Consider the following 25,797-nt stretch of genomic DNA (forward strand, 5'->3'; position numbering starts at 1 on the left):
TTACAAGATCCGATGGTCCAAATCGCAGTTGGTCACGATCGAACGGCTGAGAATTATTTCGAGTTTGATCAGGCATGATTAGAAATTATTTTGCACGATCGGACGGCTCTGGTGCGAGCTGGTCACGATCGGACGGTCACAGGTGATTCTAGGTTTGATTGGGATTCTGTTTCCTACTGAAATGGTGTTTTTGTGATTCTAGAGCCTATATAGCTTTGATTGATGAACCGTTTATTACGTCGGAGAGCTGGTGACGTCCTGGAGGTACAGAAAGGCTTCAAGAGAGGTTTTAGAGAGCTTTTATGAGGATTTTGAAATTTTTTATTGAGAGACTCTTATACAAAGGTTGAGTAGTGAGTTTCTTTTGTATTGATTTTATTTTATTCTCTCATCGTAAATCTTGCACACCTCGTGGAGGTAAGCTTAAGGCTGATCCACGTATTTATATTGTATTTCTTATTTTGTTTCTTCTTTCTTCCTGCTGCATCGTGTGGTATCGGATCTTGGTGGCGCAACAAGAAGAAGATCCTCCTCCGCGCTGTATGAAAAAGAAGAGAATCCCAAGTATCTCGAGTCCTGAAAGTCAACTGGGACGACGAATCCTCCATGATCTCTACAGCTTGGGCTATGGCTCTTTTAAAAACCAATCTCGCCGACTGCCAAATCGCTTCAAAGACTCCCGCATTTTGCGCATAACTTGGTCTATTCAATAGCCTGATTTACGCAGGAAGTTGACACCGAAAATGAAGACCAACAGCGAGAGATACAGCCTTGCCTAAGACAAATAGAGAAAAGAAACTCTTCGGTAGGCAAAATAATCACAGATCCACTAAGGAGATGTTTGATTCACGGCTGAAATCAGAATTGAAATTGAAATCGAAATGAATTGGAACAAGATTCGGAATGGCCATATCTCTAAAGTATTTGGTTCGTGATCAGAATCAGAATTTAAATAAGAATGGAAATAGATATTTAAATTCTTAAGAGACAGTGGAGTTTGAATTTTAAGAGGATTGAACTATTTTCATTCTACTTCGGAATTGAATTGGAATGGGATTCCTCTTCAATCAAACAGTTAGAATGAGAGCCATCCATTTTTATTTTCAATCTAAATCTAATTCTTCCTAACTAAATACCCTCTTAATTCATAGATTATGTAGTCTGCGGAGTTGGAAGTCTTGTCTCATGCAATCATATACTATCGGAGTGTGGATGCCATCTACAAGTGTATTGCACCCCGCGGTGCCCTACGTGCACCACGGGGCATCTGTGCTCCAAAGATGGCACCCAAAAAAGCTGCACCAAAGTGGTGGGTCATGGAAGCAATCCAATCAACTATGCTGCTATCTTTTCTTATGCACATGAGATGCTTCCAAGCATACAAAATTGGCTCCCATTAGCTGGACGCGCTGAACGAAGGTTGAGCGCCTCCGGCATCGGCCACCTGATGGGCACATGCTTATCAACCCCTCCCGTGCCTCCGCAACTTTGCGTCGGACCGAAATGTCAAGAAGCCACGTGCCCCTGGGAGCCAAAAAAATATCCAACTATGCCATTGACAGATGGCTCGTTTGATGTTTGCTTGTGTGGGCTGGCACTGTTTGGATAGTTCTCTTGGGACTTACAAAATGCCTAAGATTCCAAAAATCGTAGGAGGGAAGATGGATCGAATCCATCTTCTATTCAATTAATATCTATATTTACATTAATATTTATCAAAAATAAATAAATATAGACGTAGATAGATAAATCTGATCGGATATTTTGGTTCTGTTCGTACGTCTATTTAATTTTGTATAATATTTTTAAATTTAACAAAATAATTATTTGATCTATATAAATTCTTATATTTGAATTAATATTTGCATCAACGTCTATATTAATTTTAATATAGTTATGATATCATTGATATCCATATTTAATCCCGATTTCAGACCCACCAGTCGGTTGTCTTGGGAGGACGGTGATGACGTGTAGCACGGAGAGGGGAACAGGACGACGGGGAGCGAGGGAGGGATGACGGAGGAGCGGCCACCGCCAGGCATCGCCGGCGACGGGGACTACGAGGTGAGGGGGAGGCTGGGAGGGGAAGGGCCGTTCTCGGTCGTGTGGAAGGCGGTCCACCGATCGAGCGGCCAGGACGTGGTCTTGAAGCAGGTCCGCCTCTCCGGGCTCACCAGGAGCCTGAGGGAGTGCCTCGATTGCGAGATCAAGTTCTTGGCCAGCGTCTGCCATCCCAACATCATCCGCCTCTTTGATGTCTTCCAGGTTCCCTTCCTTCCCTTTCCACTTCATTCCTCTTTTTTTTTCCTATTTTTTATTTCATTTAGAGTTTAAATTTGTGTTTTAAAGCTTTTGATTGAGGGGAAAGAGTTTAAAATCGAGGCTGCTTGGGGGTTATGAATCAAGGGTTTGATGTTTAGACTGAATTAAATAGTTCAGAGATGTAAAGACTGAAGCTTTCAATTGATTTCCCTATTTGAAAATTTTTGGGGGTTTTATTCTATCGAGAAATTGGTTCTGTTAACTTTTTTTGGATTGGCTCTAGTTGGGGTTTCTGAACCAGGATTTTGATATTTGGATGGAATTCTTAGTTCGGAAGTCAAATAGTTGGAGCTTTTTGAGCAGTTGTTAAGCTTTCAATTGATTTCCCTATTTGAAAATTTTTAGGGGTTTTATTCTATCGAGAAATTGGTTCTGTTAGCTTTTTTTGGATTGGCTCTAATTGGGGTTTCTGAACCAGGATTTTGGTATTTGGATGGAATTCTTAGTTCGGAAGTCAAATAGTTGGAGCTTTTGAGCAGTTGTTAAGCTTTCAATTGATTTCCCTATTTGAAAATTTTTGGGGGTTTTATTCTATCGAGAAATTGGTTCTGTTAGCTTTTTTTGGATTGGCTCTAGTTGGGGTTTCTGAACCAGGATTTTGGTATTTGGATGGAATTCTTATTTCGGAAGTCAAATAGTTGGAGCTTTTGAGCAGTTGTTTGTTCAGTATTTGGGGCTTGTAATATCTAGAGTGGTGGACTTCATTAGGTTCTTATCACATGCTTCATGGAAGTATGTTGGGTTTGGAGGTACATTATTGGCAGAGGATTAGTAACTTTGAGCTTTATAGCCAGGGCTTGATGTTCAGAATTGGAAATTTGAACTTGCAGAGGAACGAAAATATCGCAAAATTTTTCTTAAGCTGTTGTTGGAGGGCGATACCTTTTAAATAGGGTTGTTGCCTCACTCCGATGTTTTTACCAGAAATTCTGATAGTGGAGCTTTGGCTATTTGGTGTTCCATGATGGCTCTATCAATTTTTTTTTCTCCATGGAAATTGGAGGTAAGGTCAATCATCAGTATGTTCATCCATTAAACGAGCAAATTGAAAGAAAATAAGATCAAATGCAACAGCTGAACCCATCTGAAACTCCGAGAAACTATAGAATTTATGTAGATCATCTTTTTTATTTTTTATTTTTTTTTAATTTTAAGCTGCTGTTTCACCTGAAGATTTGATGGTAAAGAAGGGTTTTCAACTCCCTACTGAGGATTATATAATGTGTATATCTACATGGGTGCCTTTTTACATGTATAAGGCCAAACAATTAGGGGCTTTTTTTTTTTTTTTTAATCACAAACACTACCTATCATCAAAATTTTCAAAGTAGAATTCGAAAAGAGTTCTGTTGGCTAAATTCCAGCACACACCCAGTGGGACCCAGGAAGGGTTGCCGGTTGGGGGGTGGCTGTGGGTTAGCGACAATGCCTCGATGGTTGACCTGGAGGGTTGGCTTACCTCTGGTGGGTAGGGATTAAATTGGACTGACCGTCCAGCCTGTCGCTTGAAGTTGATCTGGCTTGATGCGGATCGACTCAAATGTGGAGCCTTTTAGGCCCGTCTGCAGCACGTAAGGATGCGAGGTTCTGTTCCTGTGGATAAAGGCTAATAAATTCTGCCTTCTATTGGGCAATTGCGTTTTAGAAGAGTGATCGGGGCCATGGTCCGAACAAGTTCCATTATTTCGAGTTTATTTATCATGGTTCCTGTGATGGACATTAATAGAAGCTTGAGGTTTTCACTCTTTTGCTTCACGATATTTTCCCATTTCAGGTTGATGGATGCATATTCCTTGTCTTGGAGTTCTGTCAAGGAGGAAATTTAGCCACTTACATTAAGCAAAAAGGGAGGGTGCATGAAAATGCTGTCAGAAAATTCATGAAGCAGATAGGTATTTGTATCATCAATGAACTGATAAGTATCAAGCAAGATTTTTTGTTCCACTAATCTCGTGGATGTTAGTTCATTTATCTTCATATTGCAGGAGCAGGTTTGGAGGTAATGCATGCTCACCACATAATCCATCGGGACTTGAAACCGGAGGTACAGAACAATGTTAACCATCTAATTATACGTTATAGAATTCATGCTCTTCATAGTTCATTGACATTTGCCGTCAGTGGAGCAGAATATTCTACTTTCTACTCCCAGCAATGACGCTGTGCTAAAGATATCTGATTTTGGTCTATCAAGGTACTCAGCAGCAAGTTACTGGAGTATTCCATATCAGAATTCAGAGTATTTTGTGCAACTAATAGTTTATTTTCAGAAGGAATCTTACATGTTCTCTTACTGCTTTTGAATAGAGTTGTTCATCCCGGTGAGTTTGCAGACTCAGTTTGTGGAACACCTTTCTACATGGCTCCAGAGGTTATGCAATTTCAAAAGTATGATGACAAGGTAAAAGTTTCACTCTCTCCTGCTACTCAAATGACAGCAAATTGAAATGCTTCTCTAACCAGGTAGATATGTGGAGTATTGGTGCAATTTTCTTTGAGCTTTTGAATGGGTATCCACCTTTTCGTGGCAAAAACAATGTTCAGGTGGCTAATCTATTTACAAATACGATTATTGTATCATTATTATAACCTTCCTTTTGCCTTTGTTCTGGCTTAATGTTGGTTTCTGCTGCAGCTGCTAAAAAGTATAAAAGATAGTACATCCTTGCCATTTTCACAGCTCCTCCCCAGCTTGCATCCTGACTCTATTGATATGTGTACTAGTCTTTTGTGCAAAAACCCAGGTTTGTACTTCTAACCTCAAATTTTCATCTATTGTTTCATGTGTTGCTGACAAAGTTCTCTATCATTTGCAGGGAAACGCTTGTCATTTGATGAGTTCTATCATCACAAATTCTTGAGAAGATGAGTAGTTTGTTTAGAAAATAGACTATCTATGAGCTTAGGAGATGAGTCTCACAAACTGAATTTGACTTCCTTAGGTTATTTATTTCATGTATTTAGTTGTAAAGCCAACAGGTCTTCAGCTAACTGTTCAGCTTAATCAAGCTGTATGCTGGCGTTTTATATCTTTGGACTGTGGCATTGTCCTCCTTTGGATCTGTCTTGAGCTTGTCTTGTTTCAGCCTGCAAAAAATTTGAAGCTTTTTACCATCAGTCCTGCTGGCAGTGGCTGACATCATGAGGCAGCAGTGATAATGAAATTTGAATGCTCTGATCCGTTGCTGGCTGCATTTTAGTTCATCGTGTGTTGGAGATTGATGAAGCTTCAATAAGGGATATTCTGTTTAGGGAAGGATATTCTCCAGCTTTAATTGAGGGGTTTCTTCAATAGTATGCACCTGGTTTCGAGCACGCAGGCTACTCGGTCAAAGATGAACTTAATACCTAGTCAATTTCATCCTTTCCAAAATCAAACAAGTCTAATTCATTCCCCTACTCCAGCTGAAATGAAGCATTGGCTCTATCCTAGGCATAAGGATGCATCCAGCTTTCTGAAGATATGCTGATCTTGGAGTTCTGTCAGACTGTCACTGTATAAGCTGTTGTACATAAGATGAATCTGTTAGTATATTTGCACGCATTGCACTTTTTGTTAGGATTTTAACTTCAAAGTGATTTTTACTGTGTTGTTCAGTGCATAGCTACAAGTTTCATGAGTGTAAATCATGATTCCGTTGTCAGTAACTAATGCAGAAACTTCAACCAAATTAGACTCTTTTTTTTTGGTCCATTACTTTGATGAACGATGATACAGAAAATGCAGGTTATGTTTTCAACCTAAACCGGATTCTTGCTGTGGGTTCGGTGCACAGCCATGAGTTCCAGGAGTGCAAATCAAGCATTCAGTATAACTAATGCAAAAGGTTCAACCAAAGTAGAGCATTTATTTTGTGTTTTGATCCATCACTATGTTGAACAATAATACAAAACATGTTGGAAGATTTCACGAGGGCTATCTTTTACTTGTTTCTGTGAAACACTAAAAACCATGCATGTTAATGATCAAGGTGGATCACTGAATCCATTGTGGATTAGTAGAGCCTCTTTGGGTAGTTCTAGGTAAGGTTTGACAGCAAAATCTGCTACATCCAAGACAAAAATCATGATACATATAAAAATAATACTTTCTCATCAGATATTTTTTTTCAGCATTCAAGATTAGTTAATATCATTTCTTCTATGGGAAGGACCTCCATAAAACATCATAGTATCAATTGACTACCGTAATTTTGTTTTGCCAATAATAAACATGCAGGCAGAAATATAGTGAGATGCAGTTTAAATGTAGCCACTTGCTTGAGGAATTTCTTTTACCTCTTCTGTCTCATCTTCGAGCTTTGCATTATTTACTGAGAAAAACAAAAATCATTGTTGTGCTTGTGAGATGAATCTATAAAATTTGCTTATTCTTCATATTCCATTGCTCTCTGATATCCAGAATGGCCAAGCTGGGAAGCCAACAAGTACAGCACCCCTGATATCTCACCAAAATGTGGGTTTGAATCATTTCCAGCTACAAACTCCTGAACCACATTGTTCACCTCTATCAAGCTGCACCCTGGCGTCTTCTTTAAGCTCTTACTTCTGATCACTCTCCTCAACTTTGCAACACTGTCCCATCTCCTGGCTGCTGCATATATATTCGAAAGCATCACATAGTTCCCGATGTCCTCCGGCTCGAGCTCGATGAGCTGTTCCATTGCCTTCACAGCTGTCCCAATATTACCATGAGTTCCGCAAGCACTGAGCAAAGATCCCCAGACAGCCGCATCCGGTGGAACAGGCATGCTTTCAATAAATTGTACTGCACGATCAATGCAGCCTGAACGACCAAGAAGATCCACCATGCACCCATAATGCTCAACACCAGGATCAATACCATATACCTCTTTCATTGAATCAAAGTAACTGAACCCCTCATCCAACAAACCAGCATGAGAACAAGCGGATAGGAGCCCAATAAATGTAATGCCATTTGGCCTCACTCTTTTATCTTTCTCCATTTCCACAAACAGTTTGATTGCTTTGTGAGCTTGCCCATGCGATGCGAGACCTGCAATCATCGTGCTCCATGAGATCACATCCCTGTCTTTCATTTCCTCAAACAATTGAAGAGCCTGATCAATGCTCCCACATTTAGCATACATTTCAATAAGAGCATTACAAATGAAGCTCTTTTGAAGCAGTTCATGCTTATCACAGTAGGCATGGATCCATTTGCCCAGCTCCAGAGCCCCTAGCTGAGCACAAGCAGGCAAAACTGATACAATACTAATATCATCAGGCTCGAAGCTTTCCAATTGCATGTGATGAAAAACCTCGACTGCATCAAAGTACCGGCCAGCCATGGTGTACCCAGAGATTAATGCAGTCCAAGAAACCACTGTTCTACTAGGCATTGAGTTAAACAAAGCTCTGGCTTTCCTCATTTGCCCAAGCCTAGCATGCGCCGAGATGAGCGTATTCCATGAGACCGCATCTCTGTCCTCCATTTCATCAAACACTCTACGTGCATCAACTAAATGATCACATTTTGTGTACATCTCTATCAGCGAATTCTGAATTATAGAGTTAGAGGTCAGCCCAGATTTAAATATATGGACATGAACCAGCTTGCCAAGAACAAGGAGAAGTAGACCGGCACAAGCTTTAAGCACAAATGGATAGGTAAATCTATCAGCCAGAACTGAATTTTGGGCGTGCTGGCAATTCAACATTTGTTTGTAAAGGCTGATTGCTTCAGAGCAATGATAATTTTGGGCGTACGCTTTGATCATTGCATTGTAGAGAAACACATTTGGTTCATAGACTTGGTTGAAGACTAGAGCGGCATAGTCTACCCTTCTATTGCTATTGCAAATATTTATGATTTGAGTTCCAAGGAAGTTACTTTGAGAAAGGGAAAAGACCAGAATGTGAGCATGTAGCTGCCTTAATTCTCCCATACTGGTACAGTTTCTCAATGTTGGCATGATTCCATTTTCCAATTCTCTGATAACCCATGAGGGGAGTTTCATACTGAACAAAATGGAGCTGCAAAGGATGGCTCAGCTCCTTAGGAGTTGTTCAAAGGATTTGATGCTGAAAGGAGGGGCTCAGCTCCATGCGAGTGCGGATAAGATGGGTTTTTAGTTCTAATCTTATGTTGGGTAATGTTCACATGGATATGGATGGGAAATTTTTAGTTCTGATACTAAAAGCATGCAGCAGTCTTGAAGAAGTTTGTGAAAGAAACCAGATCCATGCTCTGTTGATTACAAATGGATATTCTCGTTTAAATAATGCAATTTTTTCAAGTGCTCTCACTGATTTCTATGTCGAATGCTGGGATTTACCAGTAGCAAGGAAAGTGTTTGATCAGACTATGCCAAAGAATGTGATAATATGGACGACTTGGATCGTGGGTTATGCCCAAGATAGTCTTCTGAAGGAAGCCCTGGATTTGTTTCGCCAATTCTGGAGTTTTGGGATCCAAATTGATTGATTTGTTCTTTCCAGTGAAATTGACGTAGTTGCTGATTTTGCTCGGTGGAAGAAGGCGGCTAGTGCATTCCTACACATCAAGCAAGATTTATCATATCAATCCATATTTATTCGGCCATACCATATCATATCAGTACTAAATTGGTATGTAATATAGTTGATGGATTGATAATCAATATGTTAAACTAGTCTTCATACTAGATGTATTAGTACTCTAATAGTATGGTACTAATATCAGATCTGATACTAAGGCTGCGGGCTTTACAATCGAAGACCTAAATTAATTACTTTAAAAATTTTAAATTTTTTCAAGATTTTTATTTTTATCCTAAACTTTAATTCGTTGTAATCAGGTCCTTAAACTTTTATAACATTATAATTTCTTTCCTGAATGCTATTTTCGTTTGACAATCATGATAGAAATGTTATGTGCTATCATGTTATACAGTAAAAGTTGATGTGGTATAGAATTAGCTGATGTGGAATCCTAAATTTTTCTTCTTTCCCATTTCTTCCTTCTAACTATGGTTTTTACTTTTCATTTCATTACTTTTCCTCCATCTTTTTGGAGCATGACCTATCTGAGAAGAAAAAGACAGGAGAACAAAGCACAAAGGATTAGATTGGTTATTCTTATCTTCTTTTTGGCTTTTTTTTAAATTTAGACTCTCCAAAGTTAGCTTTATGAGTTTATAAGATTAGCTACAGATCAAATAAATCAATAATTTAAATCATTAGAAACCTAGAAACCTTATCAATCACACAATTTCTCAAGCAAATGTTAATAACAAAAAAAAAAGAGACAACTAAGATCTTTGTGATCTCAAAATTCAAAATTTTCAATACTTGATAAAAAGGATGGTGATAGAAGTAGTCTTGGTAGTGGCTGCAACTACCATGAAAAAGGATTTAGAGATAGTGATGGTATAGATAGAGGTGCTGATGGTGGTGTAGGAGGTGGTGTTTTAAAAGAGATAGTGATGGAAAAAAAGTGATGAAATTGAAAGTAGAAATCCTAGCTAAAAGAAAGAAATTAGGAAGAAGATGTTTAGGATTCTACATCAACTTCCATTACGTATCACATGATAGCACATGATATTTCCATTACAGTTGTCAAATGAAAATAGCACTCAGGGGAGAAATTGTAACATTATAAGAGTTTGAGAACTGGATTGCAATGAATCAAAGTTTAAGAAAAAAATAAAAACCTCCAAAAAGTCTAAGGTTTTCAAAGTAATTAAGCTAATAAAAAATGAATCACCATGCTTGCATGGCTGGTCTCTATGATTATCTAGGCAAATTGAAAGAAGCTAATGACCTTATGGACATCATGTTACTAGAAGCAAGTGTTGGCCATTTACAGGCACTTCTCTGCACTTGCAAGTACATAAAGATCTCAAGATGGGTAAGGAAGTTGGAGAAATCCTATCAAAGATGGATGTGGATAGCCTGTGAATCATGTCATGATGACAAATATCTTTGCAGAGGTTGGTGAGTGCATAGTGGAGGAGGCTTGGAGAGGCAACAAAGAGGAAAGGGCTAAACCAAAAAAGAAGGGTGCTGTTGGGTGCTCAATAAGGAGCGTGGATTCTCCATGGTATGCAGTTTGCACCATAGAGTCCGGTATGATACTCAATGGTAGCCATTAAGAGATAGACAACCATCACACAAGGCACTCTCACATGTCATATACAATATATTTTATTTGATGACTATCTATCTCCTGATAAAGCATAGCATTGGACTCTCTGGTGCAAATAGTGCACCATAGAGTACCCAGGGTCATTAATAGGGAGGCATACTTTTTCCATGGATGTGAACCACTGGCTACTTACTGCTAAGATAGAGACTAATATTGGACTCTGAGTCAATAAATAGTACAATCAAATCAATTTCAACCAAATTCTGTAACATTATTATTAGAGTTAGGAAAATATAAACCACAAATGAATGAACTCAAGATTTACAAGCCCAAAAGCCGAATTATAAAATTCTTCGAATGATTAGGAGGTTACATATGCAAAACAAGTTGTTGGTGCAGAATTCCGCTGAAGCTGGAGTTGCTGGAGTTGAGATAACCGCGGCTGCCACCGGAACCTACAAGGGAAGTCTAAACCGGAGTTGGAGGTGCTTCGGCAAGACCCTCCGACGCTCAAGTCAGTACTCTGCTTCAACAGAAATGGAGTGCTCGAGTGAAAATTTTAGCAGAGTTTCGAGATAGAGTTTTGAGCTTAGAGAAGAACATATCTGGGAGTCCCTTTTTATAGACGGAAAGCATAACTGATTGACAGTGACGTCTATAACCGCCTAGTCGTGGGCTGTTCAGAGCCGTGCGGAGTTTGTTACGGAGAGTAATGGCGTCAGGGGTCGTTCATAGCCACGTGGAGTTTGTTACGGAGAGTGGAGTGGTGTCCATTGTCTTGACTTGTCAGAGAGTGGTAGAGCCACGTGGAATCCGTTGCAAAGAGCGGAGTAGGGTAGTGGCCATTGTCGTGACTTGCCAGAGAGTTTGGATCTGTCGGCTGGAGCTCGATTGGGATATCTGATGGAGCTGAATGGCTCTCTATCCTGTCGATCTAGGAGAAGCTCGGATGTTTTCGAGACTGCTGACAAGTCTACTATTGTCGGATGTCTCAGGTGCTGATGCTGCAGGCGGGAGTCATCTGCTGTAGAAGCTCGGATGGAGACTGTCTGTTGGTGAAGTCCGGTAGGAGTCCGATTGCTAGAGAAGTCCGATTGAGATTTGCCTGATGTGGAAGCTTGTTTGAAGATTATCCATCGGAGAAGTCCAGTTTCATGAGGAATTTGACGGAGGGTCGGCCGGTGGTGGACTTCGGATGGCATTGGAGAGGTTTGGCAGACATCGGAGGCGATCGATCGTTGTAGTAATCCAGCTGTCGGAGTCCGTTCATCGTAGAAGCTCGTCCGATATCCATCCGCTATGAAAGTTCAGACGGAGTCTGGTTCTTGTAGAAGGCTAAAAGGAGACTGCTTATTGCAGAAGCTCGATTGAAGATCGATTGTCGTGGAAGCTCGGAGTAGCGACCTGATCGGTGGATCCTGTCCCATTGTAGAAGCTCGTCCAGGATCCAGCTACGAAGAAGCTCGACTAAAGTCTACCTATGATAGAAGTTCAGAAGAAATTTGTTTACAGTAGAGGCTCGAATGAAATTTGCTTACGGTAGATATCCGGGGTAGATCGTCCGCTGTAGGAGTTCGGAGTAGACTGCTCGTAGTAGAAGTTTGGAGTAGACCGCTCGTAGTAGAAGTTCGGAGTAGACCGCTCGTAGTAGAAGTTCGGCTCTCGCAGGAGCTCGGTTGGAATCCTGAAGGCGATCGACCATCGTAGAAACTTGGATAGAGTCTGGTTACTGTAGAAATCTCATTGTCGGAGAAGCTCGGACATTGACGAAGTCCGGAAGAAGTTCGGAGAATAGTTGATCACTGTAGAAGGTCGGCTGATAGTGAGGCCCAGAGAGCCTTTGGAGCGGCCCGGTAGATGGATGGAGAAGCTCATTGTTGGAGAAGTCCGGATGGTATTATGGGAGCTTGGACAGTCGAGGGGGTTCTGAGAGATGCCACACAAGGTCGGAAGCCGAAAAAGTCCCGAAAGGGTCGGTCCTTTACAAACTTCGGCCGGAGGTATTTTATACCCAACACCAGTCCTCCGACTTTCGAGTTTGGATTCCGAATGAAGGAAGTACAGAGAAATTCTCTTGACCGAAGTTACCCTCAATTTTTGCACTCGATGGTTGTCAGATATTTTGGCGCTTGGCGTGCTGGTACCGGAGTCTTTTCAAATCAAGGCGATCCGAAAAGATTTTTTCGGCATTCCCGCTGGGGCGTGACTCTAGGTACAACGCAATAATGACTTTGTCAGCTGTCAGTCATTTTCAGCAGCCCATCATTGTGAGTGGGACACGCGGCAAGTGCGGGTCAGCCAGAGGAGATCCGCAATCGTAACTGCTCCGGGCTTTGTTGCCTATTTAAACACATCCTCCTCCTTCAGGGGTTTCACTTTGCCTGAGAAAGTCCCTCAGTCCCCTCCTCTTCCACGAGATCTCCAGCCTCCTTTAGCATCTTTCCCGGCCTTAGGCATCCTCCGGGTCGACTTTCATCATCCTTGCCGTCTTCCTGCACTCTTCGGGCCAACCTAGGTTAGTTCCGAAACTTTTTGCCGTTTTTCTGTTCTTTCTTCTTCATATTCCGTTCGTTTAGCTTCCTCGAGAGCTTGTTTGCTATTTTTTTTAATTTTTTTTTTGGAATTTTTGTGGCTTCTATTTGATCCAAAATATCTTCCGATATCTCCTCTTCTAGCGGTTCTAGGAGTTCGTCGGCCCCAGTTTTCCAAAGTCCTCGTACCGTAGACGAACCCGTAGTCGGGACCGAACCTCGTCTGGTCTTTGCGCCAGACACCATCCCCAACTCTTTGACTCCGGATGAACTCTCACTGATAAAGATTCAGTATGGAGTTCTTCCGGAGTACGAGCTGGAGCTTTCCGGGCCAACTGATCGGGCTAGCGCCCCTCCTCCCGACCGCTTCCGTCTGTACCAGGAGGCCTTCCGCACTGAACTTCGGCTTCTACTTCCGCCTTTTGTCGTCGCTCTCTTTCATATTCTGAATATTTCTCTAGTCTCAGTAGCGCCGAACTCCTTTAGGTTTTTGATAGGATTTCTTTCTCTTTGTAGTTTAGCTGAAGTTCGACTGACTCTTTCTTTGTTTAGAAATTTCTACACCTTCAAGCGTCATCTCTCGGCAAAGGACTGGTGGTACTTCTCCCCTCAGTTCGATAGAAAGAGGTTGCTGAAAGGTGCCCCTTCTTCTATCCATAACTGGAAGGAGAGGTTCTTCTATGTCCGATGCCCGGCCTTGGAGCTAGGATTACCCCCTTGGGGCTCTCTGAGGGATTCCGTCCGCTGGGCTTCCAGCCTGAAAAAGGACGACCTCGAAGCTTCCAAAAAGCTCGAGGCCTATCAAGCCCCCCTCCTCTCCGAACTTCTGAAGGAACAACTTTTGTTCAACATCGGCCTGAGTCCCCTTAACCCTGTCGGTACCATTTTTTCTTCTTTTTTTTTTTGCTGCTTCCCCTTTCTCTTATTTCATCTCTGAGCCGTGTTGATCTTTTTTTATTACAGACATGGACGCAGGCATGGCTCGGAGGTTAGCCCAGGGTCTCAAGACCCACAAGAGAAAAGACGTCTCGACTTCGGGGTCAGTGAAGAAAGCCAGGACAGAAGGGACAAGCTCGATCGTGCCTGTTCAGGTGGCCATTGCCGTCGACATCCCTTCCGACGTCGAACTCGAAGTCCCCCGAGCCCTTTCAAGGAGCCCCTCGATCGAGGATCTCGCTCTGGAGGCCCGTCCCGATGGAGCACCCGAGGCCGAAGGAAGGAGGAGAAAGAAAACCCTGGTCCGGAGGAGCCATAGTCGCAAGGCTACCGTCGAGGGGGCCGACGGCTCCGAGGAAGACCTGGAAAAAAATTCCTTCAACAATAGGGATTTAATAAAGAGGCTGGTCGAAGGGTGCATTCTGTCCGAGGTCGTCCAGAGGATCGTCCTTGCTGATCCCGAGCTGCGGGTCTGGGACTCTCTGGGATCTTTCCTCAAAGTAGGTTAACTAACTTTTTCCTCCCTCTTGCTTTTTTACTTAATTCATTCTTTAGCCTTTATATTGACTCCCTGGCCTTTCTTGCAGATTGGACACCAGCTTGTTGCCAACGTCGAGGCGGTGAAGATCGCCAAGAGGGAGGCAGCTCGGGCAAAGGAAGGTCGCCTGGCTGGGGCCGCCCGCCTCAAGGAGAAGATCGTCGAGGCCCTAGGTCTCCAGGAGGTGCTGGAAAAGGAGGGACAAACCTCATCCGATCTGAGGACCGCCTTGGAGGAGGAGAGAAAGAAGGCTGAGGCTGAGGTCTCCAAATTGAAGGCGCAGGCTTCCGAGTTGAAGGTGCAGGTTTTCGAGCTGAAAGCGTGGATCCTGTCTTTGATTTCGGAGGCAGGGGCCCGAGCAGTGGAGGAGTTCAAGGCCTCCTCCGAGATAGAGAATCTAAAGGTCCAGTTTGGCCAGGATGCCTTCATCAAGGGTTTCGAACTCTGTCAAGAGAAGGTGGCTGGAAGGTTTCTCAAACTGGATCTCGACTTCCTAGATGAGGCATCCGATGATGAAGTCGGACCATCCGATGCCACTGTCGGTCCTCCTCCAGCTGGGATCCCGTCGACTGCTGCGGCCGTCGCTGCCGATCTTCCGGGGATGCCGAGCCCCTCCACTTCTACCCCAGAGGTCCGGAACCTCTAGCTTTGTATTTTTTTCTTTGTGGTGATTTTTCTTCATTCTCTTGTTCTTGAAAATTATTTAATCAATGAAATCGGATTCTTCTTTACAGAGGGTCCCCCCTCTCTCTCTTCTTTTTTGTCTTCTTGCATTAATTTGAGTTATGGTGCTCTTGTCTTCCAACGACAGTACCCTGCCGAAGCTCTTCCCTTGTCGGAGGGGATTCCTCTGAAGTCGATGATTCGAGACCTCCAAAGGAAAGTTCATCAGTTGATGAGGAAATCCAAGAAGCTGGAAGACGAACTTCACCGGCTAAGGGAGAGCCATTCAGAGGCCACTGCGGAGGCTACTCGCTTTCGGGACCTCCACAAGAAAAGTTTCATGGAGTACACTCGGAGGAAGGCCGACTTCATGACGGAGCTTGAGGAACTTCGAAAATGTGCCAGCGATCGATCTTGGACTCAGGCTTCCAAGATTAGCTCCCTTGAAGTCGAGCTGGTGGCCGCACGGGAGAAGATCGACCAACTGGAAGGAAGCTCGTCTTGGCTCACAATCCAGGCCAATCACGATTGAGACTGGTCGAAGAAGTTCTCTGACCTCCAAAAGCAGCTGCAGGATGCCGAGGCAAATTACGATGCCTACCGAGTCGGCTGGAGTGGACAAGTAGAGGACTACCGAAGGAGGCTCCAGACGGCGACCGACGAAGTTGCCTACCTTCAGAGGCAGCTGTCAGAGAGAGTCCAGCCTACCCCTGCACAAAGCTCCGACGAGCTTCGCTCCTTGAGGGGGACCATGGCAGAACTGTCTGTGGCCCTTGGGCAGGAGGAGGCCAAACTGCAGCAGCTGAAGATTCAGTTGGTCCACGAGCAATAGACGGTCAAAGATGCCGAGGCGGAGTCCGAGGTCCTGAGGAGGAGGCTTCGAGAGTCGGAGGGCAAGAGCCGACGGTTCCACCAGATGTACCGGGATATGCTGCTGAGAAAGATTGAACTAGAGGAAGAAGTTGAAAGTTTAAGGCAATCCATAGTAAGGACCAGAACCGAGAGCTCGAAGTCGGAAGAAACTGGACTTTCTTAGAGCCTCTCTTTTTTTTTTATCTTTCCATGTATTCTTTTTTTTTCTTATCGTTTCTCTTTTTGGCCTTCAAGGCTTTATAGTGTATACTTCACTAATGAAATAAAAAGAAAATTTTTTATTACCTTGTCCATTCTGGTATTGAATTGTCGTTTACCAAACTCCTTTTGCCTTTTGCCTTGTTCGGCACCGTTGTTGTTTGAAAGTTCCCGGTTGCCGTCGTGTTGAGTTGCCTTTTTTGTTCATAACCGTAGGTCTTTTCGAGGTTATTTGAGTTTGACGCTTCCTTCCGGTGCCCGAGCTTGGGGATCCGAACTCCTCGTTACTTTGAGGAAGTCGATTTCTCCTCGGCTTATGTTGAGTTCCCTCTTAATGACTGAGGGTTTTTTGATAGGAGTATCCTTCCTTGTTGAAACGAGGTTCCTTGGGTCTTTGATGTAGTTTGTTTTTCACTTATCGCTGGTGTAGTTCGTCGCTTTTCCTTTTTGTCTTCTTCTTTTTTTTTGTGTTCGAGTGAGGGTTTTTCCTCTGCTCTTAACGGGGTTGTGAGAGCGTAGAGGAGCCGTTGAGGAGGCTTTCCTCCTCATCAGGTCTTAATCGACTGAGTCTTTGTTTGCGTCAGGACGAGATTCTCCTCTTGTTTCCGACAGTCAGTTTCAGCTCATGTTAGGATGAGGTTCTTTTTCTATTCCTAACAGGACTGTGGGGGCACGTAAGGGCCGCTGCGAGGGCCTCTCCCCCCATCTGATCTTTAAATAATCAGGCCTTCAACTTTGCTCATGTTAGGATGAGGTTCTCCTCCTGTTCTTAACAAGACTGTGGGGGCACATAAGGGCCATTGCAAGGGCCTCTCCCCCATCCGGTCTTTAAGTAATCGGATCTTCGATTTTGCTCATGTTAGGACGAGGTTCTCCTCCTATTTCTAACAAGGCTGTGGGGGCACATAAGGGCCATTGCAAAGGCCTCTTCCCCTATCCGGTCTTTAAGTAATCAGGCCTTCGACTTTGCTCATGTTAGGATGAGGTTCTCCTCCTGTTCCTAACAAGGCTGTGGGGGCACATAAGGACCGTTGCAAGGGTCTCTCCCCCCATCCGGTCTTTGAGTAACCGGACCTTCGACTTTGCTCATGTTAGGATGAGGTTCTCCTCCTATTCCTAACAAGGCTGTGGGGGCACATAAGAGCCGTTACAAGGGCCTCTCCCCCCATCCGGTCTTTAAGTAACCGGGCCTTCGACTTTGCTCATGTTAGGATGAGGTTCTCCTCCTGTTCCTAACATGCTTAATTTCAACTGAATGAGGGAGTTACTTCCTATCGTTATAAGCTCATGCTAAAAGGACAAATATGCAAATATAAAACTTTTATTTAAGGCAAAGCTATTGGTAATACATTCATAGATTTTTCAAATTCTATAGCCGCGGAAGGTCTGCTCCCCGTCGGGGTCCTCCTGAGATGGAGTTGATAATCCCAATCGGAGGTCGATCTTCAGGCTGCTCCTCTCTCCTTGGTGGCTCCAACTGCGACAGGGTCCGAGGCCGGTCTTCCCTACCTTCAGATCGGTGTCGAATGAATCTGTCGAGCCAACCTCGTTTGATGAGCTCCTCGATCTCATCGCGGAGCTGAATACACTCCTCCATGTCGTGGTCGTGGTCGCGATGATAGAGGCAGAACTTGTTAGGATTGCGCTTCCTAGGATGTGTGCGTATCCTTTCCGACCTTGGCAACTGCTCCCTAACCTCCATCAGCACTTGAGTTTTCGATGTGTTGAGAGGGGCGTAGCTGCGGAATCTTCTCAGGGGAGAGCTTCATCGAACTCTATGGTCCGGGCTCCTCTGCCTACGAGCCCGGGGAGGAGTCTGGGCACACTTGTGTTCAGAGGGAGTTCGAGAATGTGGTCGAGCTTCACTCGGCCCTTTTTCAACTACGGGCTTGCTGGAGTCCCCCGCCCGCCGCTCCTTCGCGGCCTCCTTGTCCTTCATCTTGAAAGCTTCTTCTGCTCGGGCATATCCTTCGGCCCGAGCCAGCAAATCAGCAAAATTCCTAGGATATTTCTTTTCCAGAGAAAATAGAAGATCGTTCTTTTGAAGACCGCCCTTTAGGGCGGCCATCGCGATCGATTGGTCTAAGTTTCGGACTTCTAATGCGACGATGTTAAAATGGTTGACGTAAGCTCGGATGGATTCTCTCTCCTTCTACTTGATGTTGATAAGGGACTCCGAGCCTCTCCGAGGACGCCGGCTGCTAACAAAATGAGCCGCAAACTGATGGCTCATCTGATCAAAGGAGAAGATAGTATCCGACTTCAGCATCGAGTACCAGTTCCTTACTGCTTCCTTCAAAGTAGATGGGAAAGCTCGGCATAGGATGGCGTCTAGCGCACCATGGAGCAGCATCATTGTCCAGATGGCCTCCAGGTGGTCAACCGGATCCGAGGTCCCATCGTAGCTTTCGAATTGGGGGAGCTTGAAGTTTGGCGGGATCGGTTCTTGCATGATCATTTGAGAGAAAGGAGGATCAGTACAGATGTCCTCACCATAAGCAGGGGGAGCATGGCGGAGCTCTTCAATCTACCGGTTCATCTCCTGGAACCTTCGATCCAAGAGGTCCTCTCGACTGTGAGTCTCGAGGGTCTTCTGGCAGAGTAGAGGTAGGGATCCTTCGGGAGTGGAATCGTGATCAGACTGAGGGCTCTCCATCCTCGAATTTTCCTTTTCGGGGAAGACAGGGCGACTGGCCCAAATGGTTCGTCCTACTGCCAGATTTTGGAACTCCGACGATGCTCTTTCCAACCGCACTGATGCCTGTGGCTGTTGCTGCTACTGCTGCATGGCCTGCACTGCTTCGGTGAGGCCTCTGACCTGCTGGACCAACAGGTCGAATGCTCCATGCCGACTGTCATTGTCAGAGGAAGAGGAGGAGCCTGAAAAACTGAAGGCAAGGTCGGAGCCTGAGATCTGACTGCAGAGGTCATGGATCGCCTGGTGGATGCCTTTCGGAGAGGCATCAGGTGGAGATCTAGTAGAAGAAGGAGAAGAGGATGTCAGAGAAGATGACCAGAGGCAGTCCCGTTGAGCACTCCTTTAAGAACAAGGGTACTGCGAAGACACAGCGTCCTTCCTCTAGCACCAATTCTGTTGGTGTAGAATTTTGCTGAAGCTGAAGTTGCTGGAGTTGAGATGACCGCGGCCGCCATCGGGACCTGCAAGGAAAGTCTAAACCGAAGTTGAGGGTGCTCCGGCAAGACCTCCGATGCTCAAGTCAGTACTCTGCTTCAACAGAAATGGAGTGCTCGAGTGAGAATTTTAGCAGAGTTTCGAGATAGAGTTTTGAGCTTAGAGAAGAACGTATCTGGGAGTCCCTTTTTATAGACGGAGAGCGTAACTGATTGACAGCGACGTCTGTAACCACCTAGTCATGGGCTGTTCAGAGCCGTGCAGAGTTTGTTATGGAGAGTAGTGACGTCAGCGGTCGTTCATGGCCACGTAGAGTTTGTTACGGAGAGTGGAGTGGTGTCCGTTGTTGCGACTTGCCAGAGAGTGGTAGAGCCACGTGGAATCCGTTGCAGAGAGTGGAGTAGGATAGTGGCCATTGTCGTGACTTGCCAGAGAGTTCGGATCTATCGGCTGGAGCTCGGCTGGGATATCTGATGGAGCGGAATGGCTCTTTATCCCATCGATCTAGGAGAAGCTCATATATTTTCGAGGCTGCTGACGAGTCTATTATTGTCGGATGCCTCAGGCGCTGATGCTGCAGGCGGGAGTCATCTGCTGTAGAAGCTCGGATGGAGACTGTCTGTTGGTGAAGCCTGGTAGGAGTCCGATTGCTAGAGAAGTCCGACTGGGATTTGCCTGATGTGGAAGCTTGTCTGAAGATTATCCGCCAAAGAAGTCTGATTTCATGAGGAATCTGACGGAGGGTCGGCTGGCGGTGGACTTCGGATGGCATTAGGGAGGTTCGGCAGACATCGGAGGCGATCGGCCGTTGTAGTAATCCAGCTGTTGGAGTCCGTCCGTCGTAGAAACTCGTCCGATATCCATCCACTATGAAAGTTCAAACGGAGTCTGATTCTTGTAGAAGGCTGAAAGGAGATCGCTTATTGCAGAAGCTCGATTGAAGATCGATTATCGTGGGAGCTCGGAGTAGCGACCTGGCCGATGGATCCTGTCCCATTGTAGAAGCTCGTCCGGGATTCGACTACGAAGAAGCTCGACTGAAGTATATCTATGATAGAAGTTTGAAAGATATTTGTTTACAGTAGAGGCTCGAATGAAATTTGCTTATGATAGATATCCGGGATAGACCGCCCGCTGTAAGAGTTCGGAGTAGACCGTTCGTAGTAGAAGTTTGGAGTAGACCGCTCGTAGTAGAAGTTCGGCTCTCGCAGGAGCTCGATTGGAATCCTGAAGACGGTCGACCGTCGTAGAAACTTGGATGGAGTCTGGTTACTGTAGAAATCTCGTTGTCGGAGAAGCTTGGACATTGACGAAGTCCGGAAGAAGTTCGGAGAATAGTTGATCACTGTAGAAGGTCGGCTGATAGTGAGGCCCAGAGAGCCTTTGGAGCGGCCCGGTAGATAGATGGAGAAGCTCATTGTTGGAGAAGTCCGGATGGTATTATGGGAGCTCGGACAGTTGAGGGGGTTCAGAGAGACGCCACACAAGGTCGGAAGCTGAAAAAGTCCCGGAAGGATCGATCCTTTACAAACTTCGGTCGGGGATATTTTATACCCTACACAAGTGTTCTACAATGATAAACATACAAATAGTAATTTTACGATTATACTCATGTAAATTTACATATTTAGAAGGATATATATATATATACACCCTTGGTATCAGAGCCCGAGAAGGAGGAGTATAGAAAAGTTGAGAAGTTGAGAAAATGAATTTATCTTGATTAGAGTAGTGCCAGTTGCCGTAAGACGAGGTCACTTTGTCATTTATAGGCCGTGTGGAGGGCCATCTCTCAGGCAGTCGACAGTCTCCAAGGCGATCAACACTACTCTATCTCCAGATGAGTTTCTTGTCGAGGTCTTTCCTTATAAGTTCTTCTTCACATGGTGAAAGATCAAGCTCAGATAAGACTTTAATAGAGCTTTCTGATAAACAGTTGGACCAATGGATAATCCCAAAGGTTCTTAGAAGTTTTGTTTACAAAACTACAAATTAGTTTTTATCAGATAATAGGATTAAAATAATAAAAAAATTTATTTCAATAGAAAAAGAACATGAGTTAATCCCAATCCTAACTTGTGAAATAATCAAAATTACTCAAAAATTTAAATTTAATTTTATCCATATAGGTCTAGTTCAGGTGGCCATAAAGCCTCTTATTAGGAAAGGAATAAATAATACTATCCTTGTTTGCCTGAAGGATGGCAGATTTATTGATTTTCAAGATGCTTTACTTGGCATGATTGAGTCTAGCCTATTTGATGGACCTATTTATTTCAACTGTAATGCAAACCTTATAATCAAAGCTAAAGATAAGAATATCCTTAGAAGTCTAGAGTTAGAGGTCAAACTAGATGGCTTTAACATGTTACCAGGATCATGCCCAGTGGCAGTATTGATCAGAGTATACTATAAAATTTTAAATACTCTAGAACATATAGGTGCTATCAATAAGAGAACCTAGGATCAACAAATTACTTCCATGTTGACCCTAGCAAAGAAAATGTGTTTGTCCCTAGAACCTTAGTTTGGGATCAAATCAAATTATTCGAGGACTGGCTTTTGAACAAGTCAGTGCCAGCAATCAAAAAAGAGCAAAGTAAATTGGATACAATAATAACAAACTCTGAAGGAGATGTCTCCATCAGGTTTCAGAAGGGACTTCAAAGAAATGCAAGCTATAGGTTAGAGCCTATCCAAGTTCAAATAAACCTATCTAGACATAGCTGTTCAAATTCCTCACTGTTCAAATTAAGTACTGTAGATTTTGAACCAAAAATCTCTTAACTTAGGTATGAGGAACCTTAATCTCCATCCGTTTCTCCAACTTAGTCTCAGATGACTGATAAAAAAGATCCAAAACTATATGTGATCAACTTTGAATTTAAAATAGACAAGCCAACCTTGAAGAAAGATTTTTATTCAAAAGAAAACTCAGATGAGAGAAGTAGATTCTTCAAAATCTATTCTAAAGAACAAAAAGATAAATTACAGACAGAATACTATACCTTCTTAGAAATGACTCAAACCCAAACTCCTTTCTTTTATTGGTATGAGTCAATAAAAGATCTCAAAAAAGACATAAATATGATGATTACTCCGGGCAAAGAAATTAGGGGATCTAAAACTTTAGAAATTTTTGATACAAGAATTATGATTTTCTGGCAAGATGAAAAAAAAAGAGTCATAGAGAAAATCCATCCACCTCTATAGAAAATTAGAATATCGATTAAAAGAACCCACATAGTAGCTTCTCCATTCAAAATAAAAACTGAACCCCTAGAAACTACAAATGATAGATATATAAAAAATATTATAAGCAAATAATTTTATAAATCAAAATCTCAAAACTATAGGTGACCAATTGATCAGAATGGAAGAAATAATTAAAGAAGAAAAATTTGAAACTTAAGATAAAATTTCTTTACCAATCTTTAAACCCTTTGAAATATCTAAAAAAATAGTCAAAAGAATTAAATACCAATCTATTAGATGAAATAAATAAGAGATTATAAGCGATAGAAAGTCTTCAAAGGATAGAAGATACTCCTGAACAATCTATTAGACAAAAATCAGTCGCTAACCTAAATCAGCAAACCTATGAATCTTTTGACACCGAAACTTATGCGGATTCGAATGAAGATAAAAATCAAAATTTAAAAAGAAAAAAAATTAGAAATTAGAGTTGTCAACCTAGAAAGGCCTATTAACCAAGACCAACCCTACAAGACATGATCCTAGAAGAAAGGGGCCAGATAGTTCAAAATCAATATTCGGCCAACACCATCTATGAATGGAATATAGATGGTCTAATCGAATTCAATAGCTCAAATGCACTCTGAAAAATGACAATGGTATCAAATGCTTACAAAACCAAAAATACCCCTGATCATGCCATTGTCCAAGCCTTAGTAGCTAGTTTCACTAACCAACTAAAAGATTGGTGGGATCACTACTTAGATGACATAGATCATGAGCAAATCCTCACTGCAGTTCGAAAAATTGTAGATAGGACAATTCTCAAAGATGAGGATGGATCATATCTACAAAATACTATTCTAATCATTATTTTTGCAATTATCAAATATTTTTTAGGTGATCCTTTAAAACTAAGGGATAGAACCTCAAAAATCCTATCAAACTTAAAATGTAAAAAATTATAAGACTTTAGATGGTACAAGAATATTTTTCTAAATAGAGTTATGACCAGAGAGGACTATAATCCACCCTTTTGGAAAGAAAAATTTATTGCAAAACTTCCTTCGGTATTCTCTGAAAAAATTAAGATAAAACTTAAAAATTAAAATAATGACAGGATCTCATATGATAGATTAACATATGGAGATCTCATCAATATTATTAATAGAAAAGGGCTATTGCTGTGTAACGATCTAAGACTCAAACAGTAGTTAAAGAGGGAGCAGCTAAGCTCCAAAAGAGAACTAGAAATATTCTGTAAGCAATCAGACCTTCAACCACTTTAAAACCAAAATTCAAAAATAAAAAAAAATATGTAAAACCAGGAAGAAAGTTTAGACTCCAAGAGAATGGCCCAAACCTATAAAAAGACCTAAAAGACCAGGGTCTAAGGGGGCCTCTTTGTTAAAGAAGGATGAAAATGGATAGGTCTAAAAGTTCAATGAAAGAATAAAAACTTGTAGAACAGTGATTTTGAAAATTAATACCCATTACTGAAAATAAAAACTTGTAGAACAGTGATTTTGCAGAATAGTAACTTGTCGAAGAAGGTAAATAGTAATGAATAGTAATTTTTTGCAGGAATAAAATAAAAAGTAAACTTGCTCAAATTTGCTTATAGAAAAATATTGGAATAAAATTGAAATATTTTATAAGATTGGCATGAAAGCTTACAAGATAATTTGATTTCTCTACTGAGAATGGAGGTTGGATACAAGAAAGCTTGTGATTGTTTGCTAGGATTTTGATACAAGATTTTGAAGGATTGCTAGGATTTTGTTACAAGGTTGAAAAGATAAATTGGATAATGTAGAAAAACACTTCCTCTCTGTCTTATATTGAAGGGCTACCAAGGCCTATCCCAAAGTTTGATCTTTGGAGTCTTTTTATAGATGCTTAGATGCCTCGAACTTAAGCTGAAGTTAAGTCTGCTGCTAGCTTTTGCAGAAGTCTGTAATCTTTTTCAAGTTGTTTTGTAGAAAATCAAGAGCTTTATTCATTATTTTGCTAAAAATCAAGGGCTACGTGACTAGTTTTGTTGAAACCTGTAGGCTGGATTCGTACATGCTTGGTTGGATCCATTCATGCTGACAGATTTTTCTAAAAAGTTGATAGAAATTTGGACTAAAGGAGCTTGGGATGCCTATTGATTGATTTGACTCCTTATCCTTTTTAAGAAAAGAAGTTGAAGTTATCGTCTTGTTTGATATTTTTGCTATGCTATTCTATTGCCCTACAGATATACTTCGAAGATGACTCCGAAGATGATGTGCTTGAATTTTGATTTTGCACCGGTTGAGGTTGAGGAGTCGATCTTCTATATCCGAACTAGCCTTCATCTATACACACTTCGAATCTAAGAGGAATTGATAGTATTGGAGATGAAGCTGCTGAAGATTGGTCTGGTTCTTCTTGGATAGATGGGCTGACTTGGATTCCAGTAGATACATACTCTGGTAGATTTGCTTAGTTGATTAGTGATTATTGGTTAGCTTGGGTTCTGATATTTTGATGCTCAATTGGTGCTTGCACTACTGGTGATGTCGGAATAGCATTGGCTAGATTGCTGGTGTTTGAAACTGTATTTGAAATTACTGGAACAGCATTGATGTTTAGGCTTCCACTTGAAACTAACACCCTAATGGAGAGTGTTATCTTGATAGACTTGCTTCTGTGCCGATGATGGTGATAATGATGCTGCCGGTGATGTCGGTGGTGGTGCCTTGGATGGTGGCTGGCACTCTGAGAACGAGCCATCCTTGAATCTGAAGAAGGGTTTCATTTATTGGAGGATGATGGTTATGGTGGAGGCTATTTATAGCTAGGAATTGGCTTATGCCGGAAGTCATTAACGGCTAATTTCCAACGGCTAGTTTGCCTCAGAATCTTGCTGTAGACATTTGGGAGGTGTCTTTTCTTTTTGATAGGAAGATTGATTTAACTTGATAACTTTTGATGCTGGTTACTGGATTTCTTCTGCAGTATTGAAGAGTGAAGTTGAGGAAGAACTGGAGCTTGATTTGTTGATAGATGCTTCTGTGTCTTCTTCCTCTAGTTGAGCTAGAGATTCTAACAGAAGTTTTTTATATTCAAGTTTGGATTTTGCACCTACAAGTTTAGAATTTGTGGCGGATTTTTGTTGGAGGAATTTTTCCATTGGGATATTAATGCAAGGAAGATTGTGGGTTTGCTTGGATAGCCATTCAAGAACTTTTGGTTTAGTGGCTTTTGCAGGATTAAATTTCTGCCACCATTTTACTTTGAATGTTCGTCCAAGGATAGTGGGGAGTGGAATATTTTGGATAAAAGAATA

General features: G+C 42.5%; 2 protein-coding genes across 5 annotated transcripts; one reads left to right on the plus strand and one right to left on the minus strand.

Annotated features, from left to right (window-relative positions):
- Nucleotides 1-1,613: 1,613 nt before the first annotated feature.
- Nucleotides 1,614-5,996, plus strand: LOC105037997 (serine/threonine-protein kinase ATG1t). Of its 4 annotated transcripts, none has more exons than XM_029262474.2 (8): nucleotides 1,622-2,268; nucleotides 4,100-4,217; nucleotides 4,289-4,369; nucleotides 4,447-4,519; nucleotides 4,633-4,726; nucleotides 4,789-4,869; nucleotides 4,961-5,069; nucleotides 5,142-5,996. In XM_029262474.2, exons 1-8 carry the CDS (start codon nucleotides 2,017-2,019, stop codon nucleotides 5,192-5,194), a joined length of 861 nt encoding a protein of 286 aa, XP_029118307.1. In that variant the 5' UTR covers nucleotides 1,622-2,016; the 3' UTR covers nucleotides 5,195-5,996. The 4 variants fall into 4 exon arrangements, with proteins under 4 accessions (XP_029118308.1, XP_029118307.1, XP_010911954.1 ...); XM_010913651.4 differs by having other exon boundaries at nucleotides 1,631-2,268; nucleotides 4,311-4,369; nucleotides 4,455-4,519; XM_029262475.2 differs by lacking the exon at nucleotides 4,789-4,869 and having other exon boundaries at nucleotides 1,614-2,268.
- A 132-nt stretch (nucleotides 5,997-6,128) lies between these two features.
- LOC105037996 (pentatricopeptide repeat-containing protein At2g20540) lies at nucleotides 6,129-8,930 on the minus strand. The gene has a single exon (XM_010913650.4). It carries the CDS (start codon nucleotides 8,304-8,306, stop codon nucleotides 6,693-6,695), a length of 1,614 nt encoding a protein of 537 aa, XP_010911952.1. The 5' UTR covers nucleotides 8,307-8,930; the 3' UTR covers nucleotides 6,129-6,692.
- Nucleotides 8,931-25,797: the final 16,867 nt, after the last annotated feature.

Source organism: Elaeis guineensis, chromosome 1 (assembly GCF_000442705.2).
Source record: "Elaeis guineensis isolate ETL-2024a chromosome 1, EG11, whole genome shotgun sequence".
Taxonomy (NCBI): domain Eukaryota; kingdom Viridiplantae; phylum Streptophyta; class Magnoliopsida; order Arecales; family Arecaceae; genus Elaeis; species Elaeis guineensis.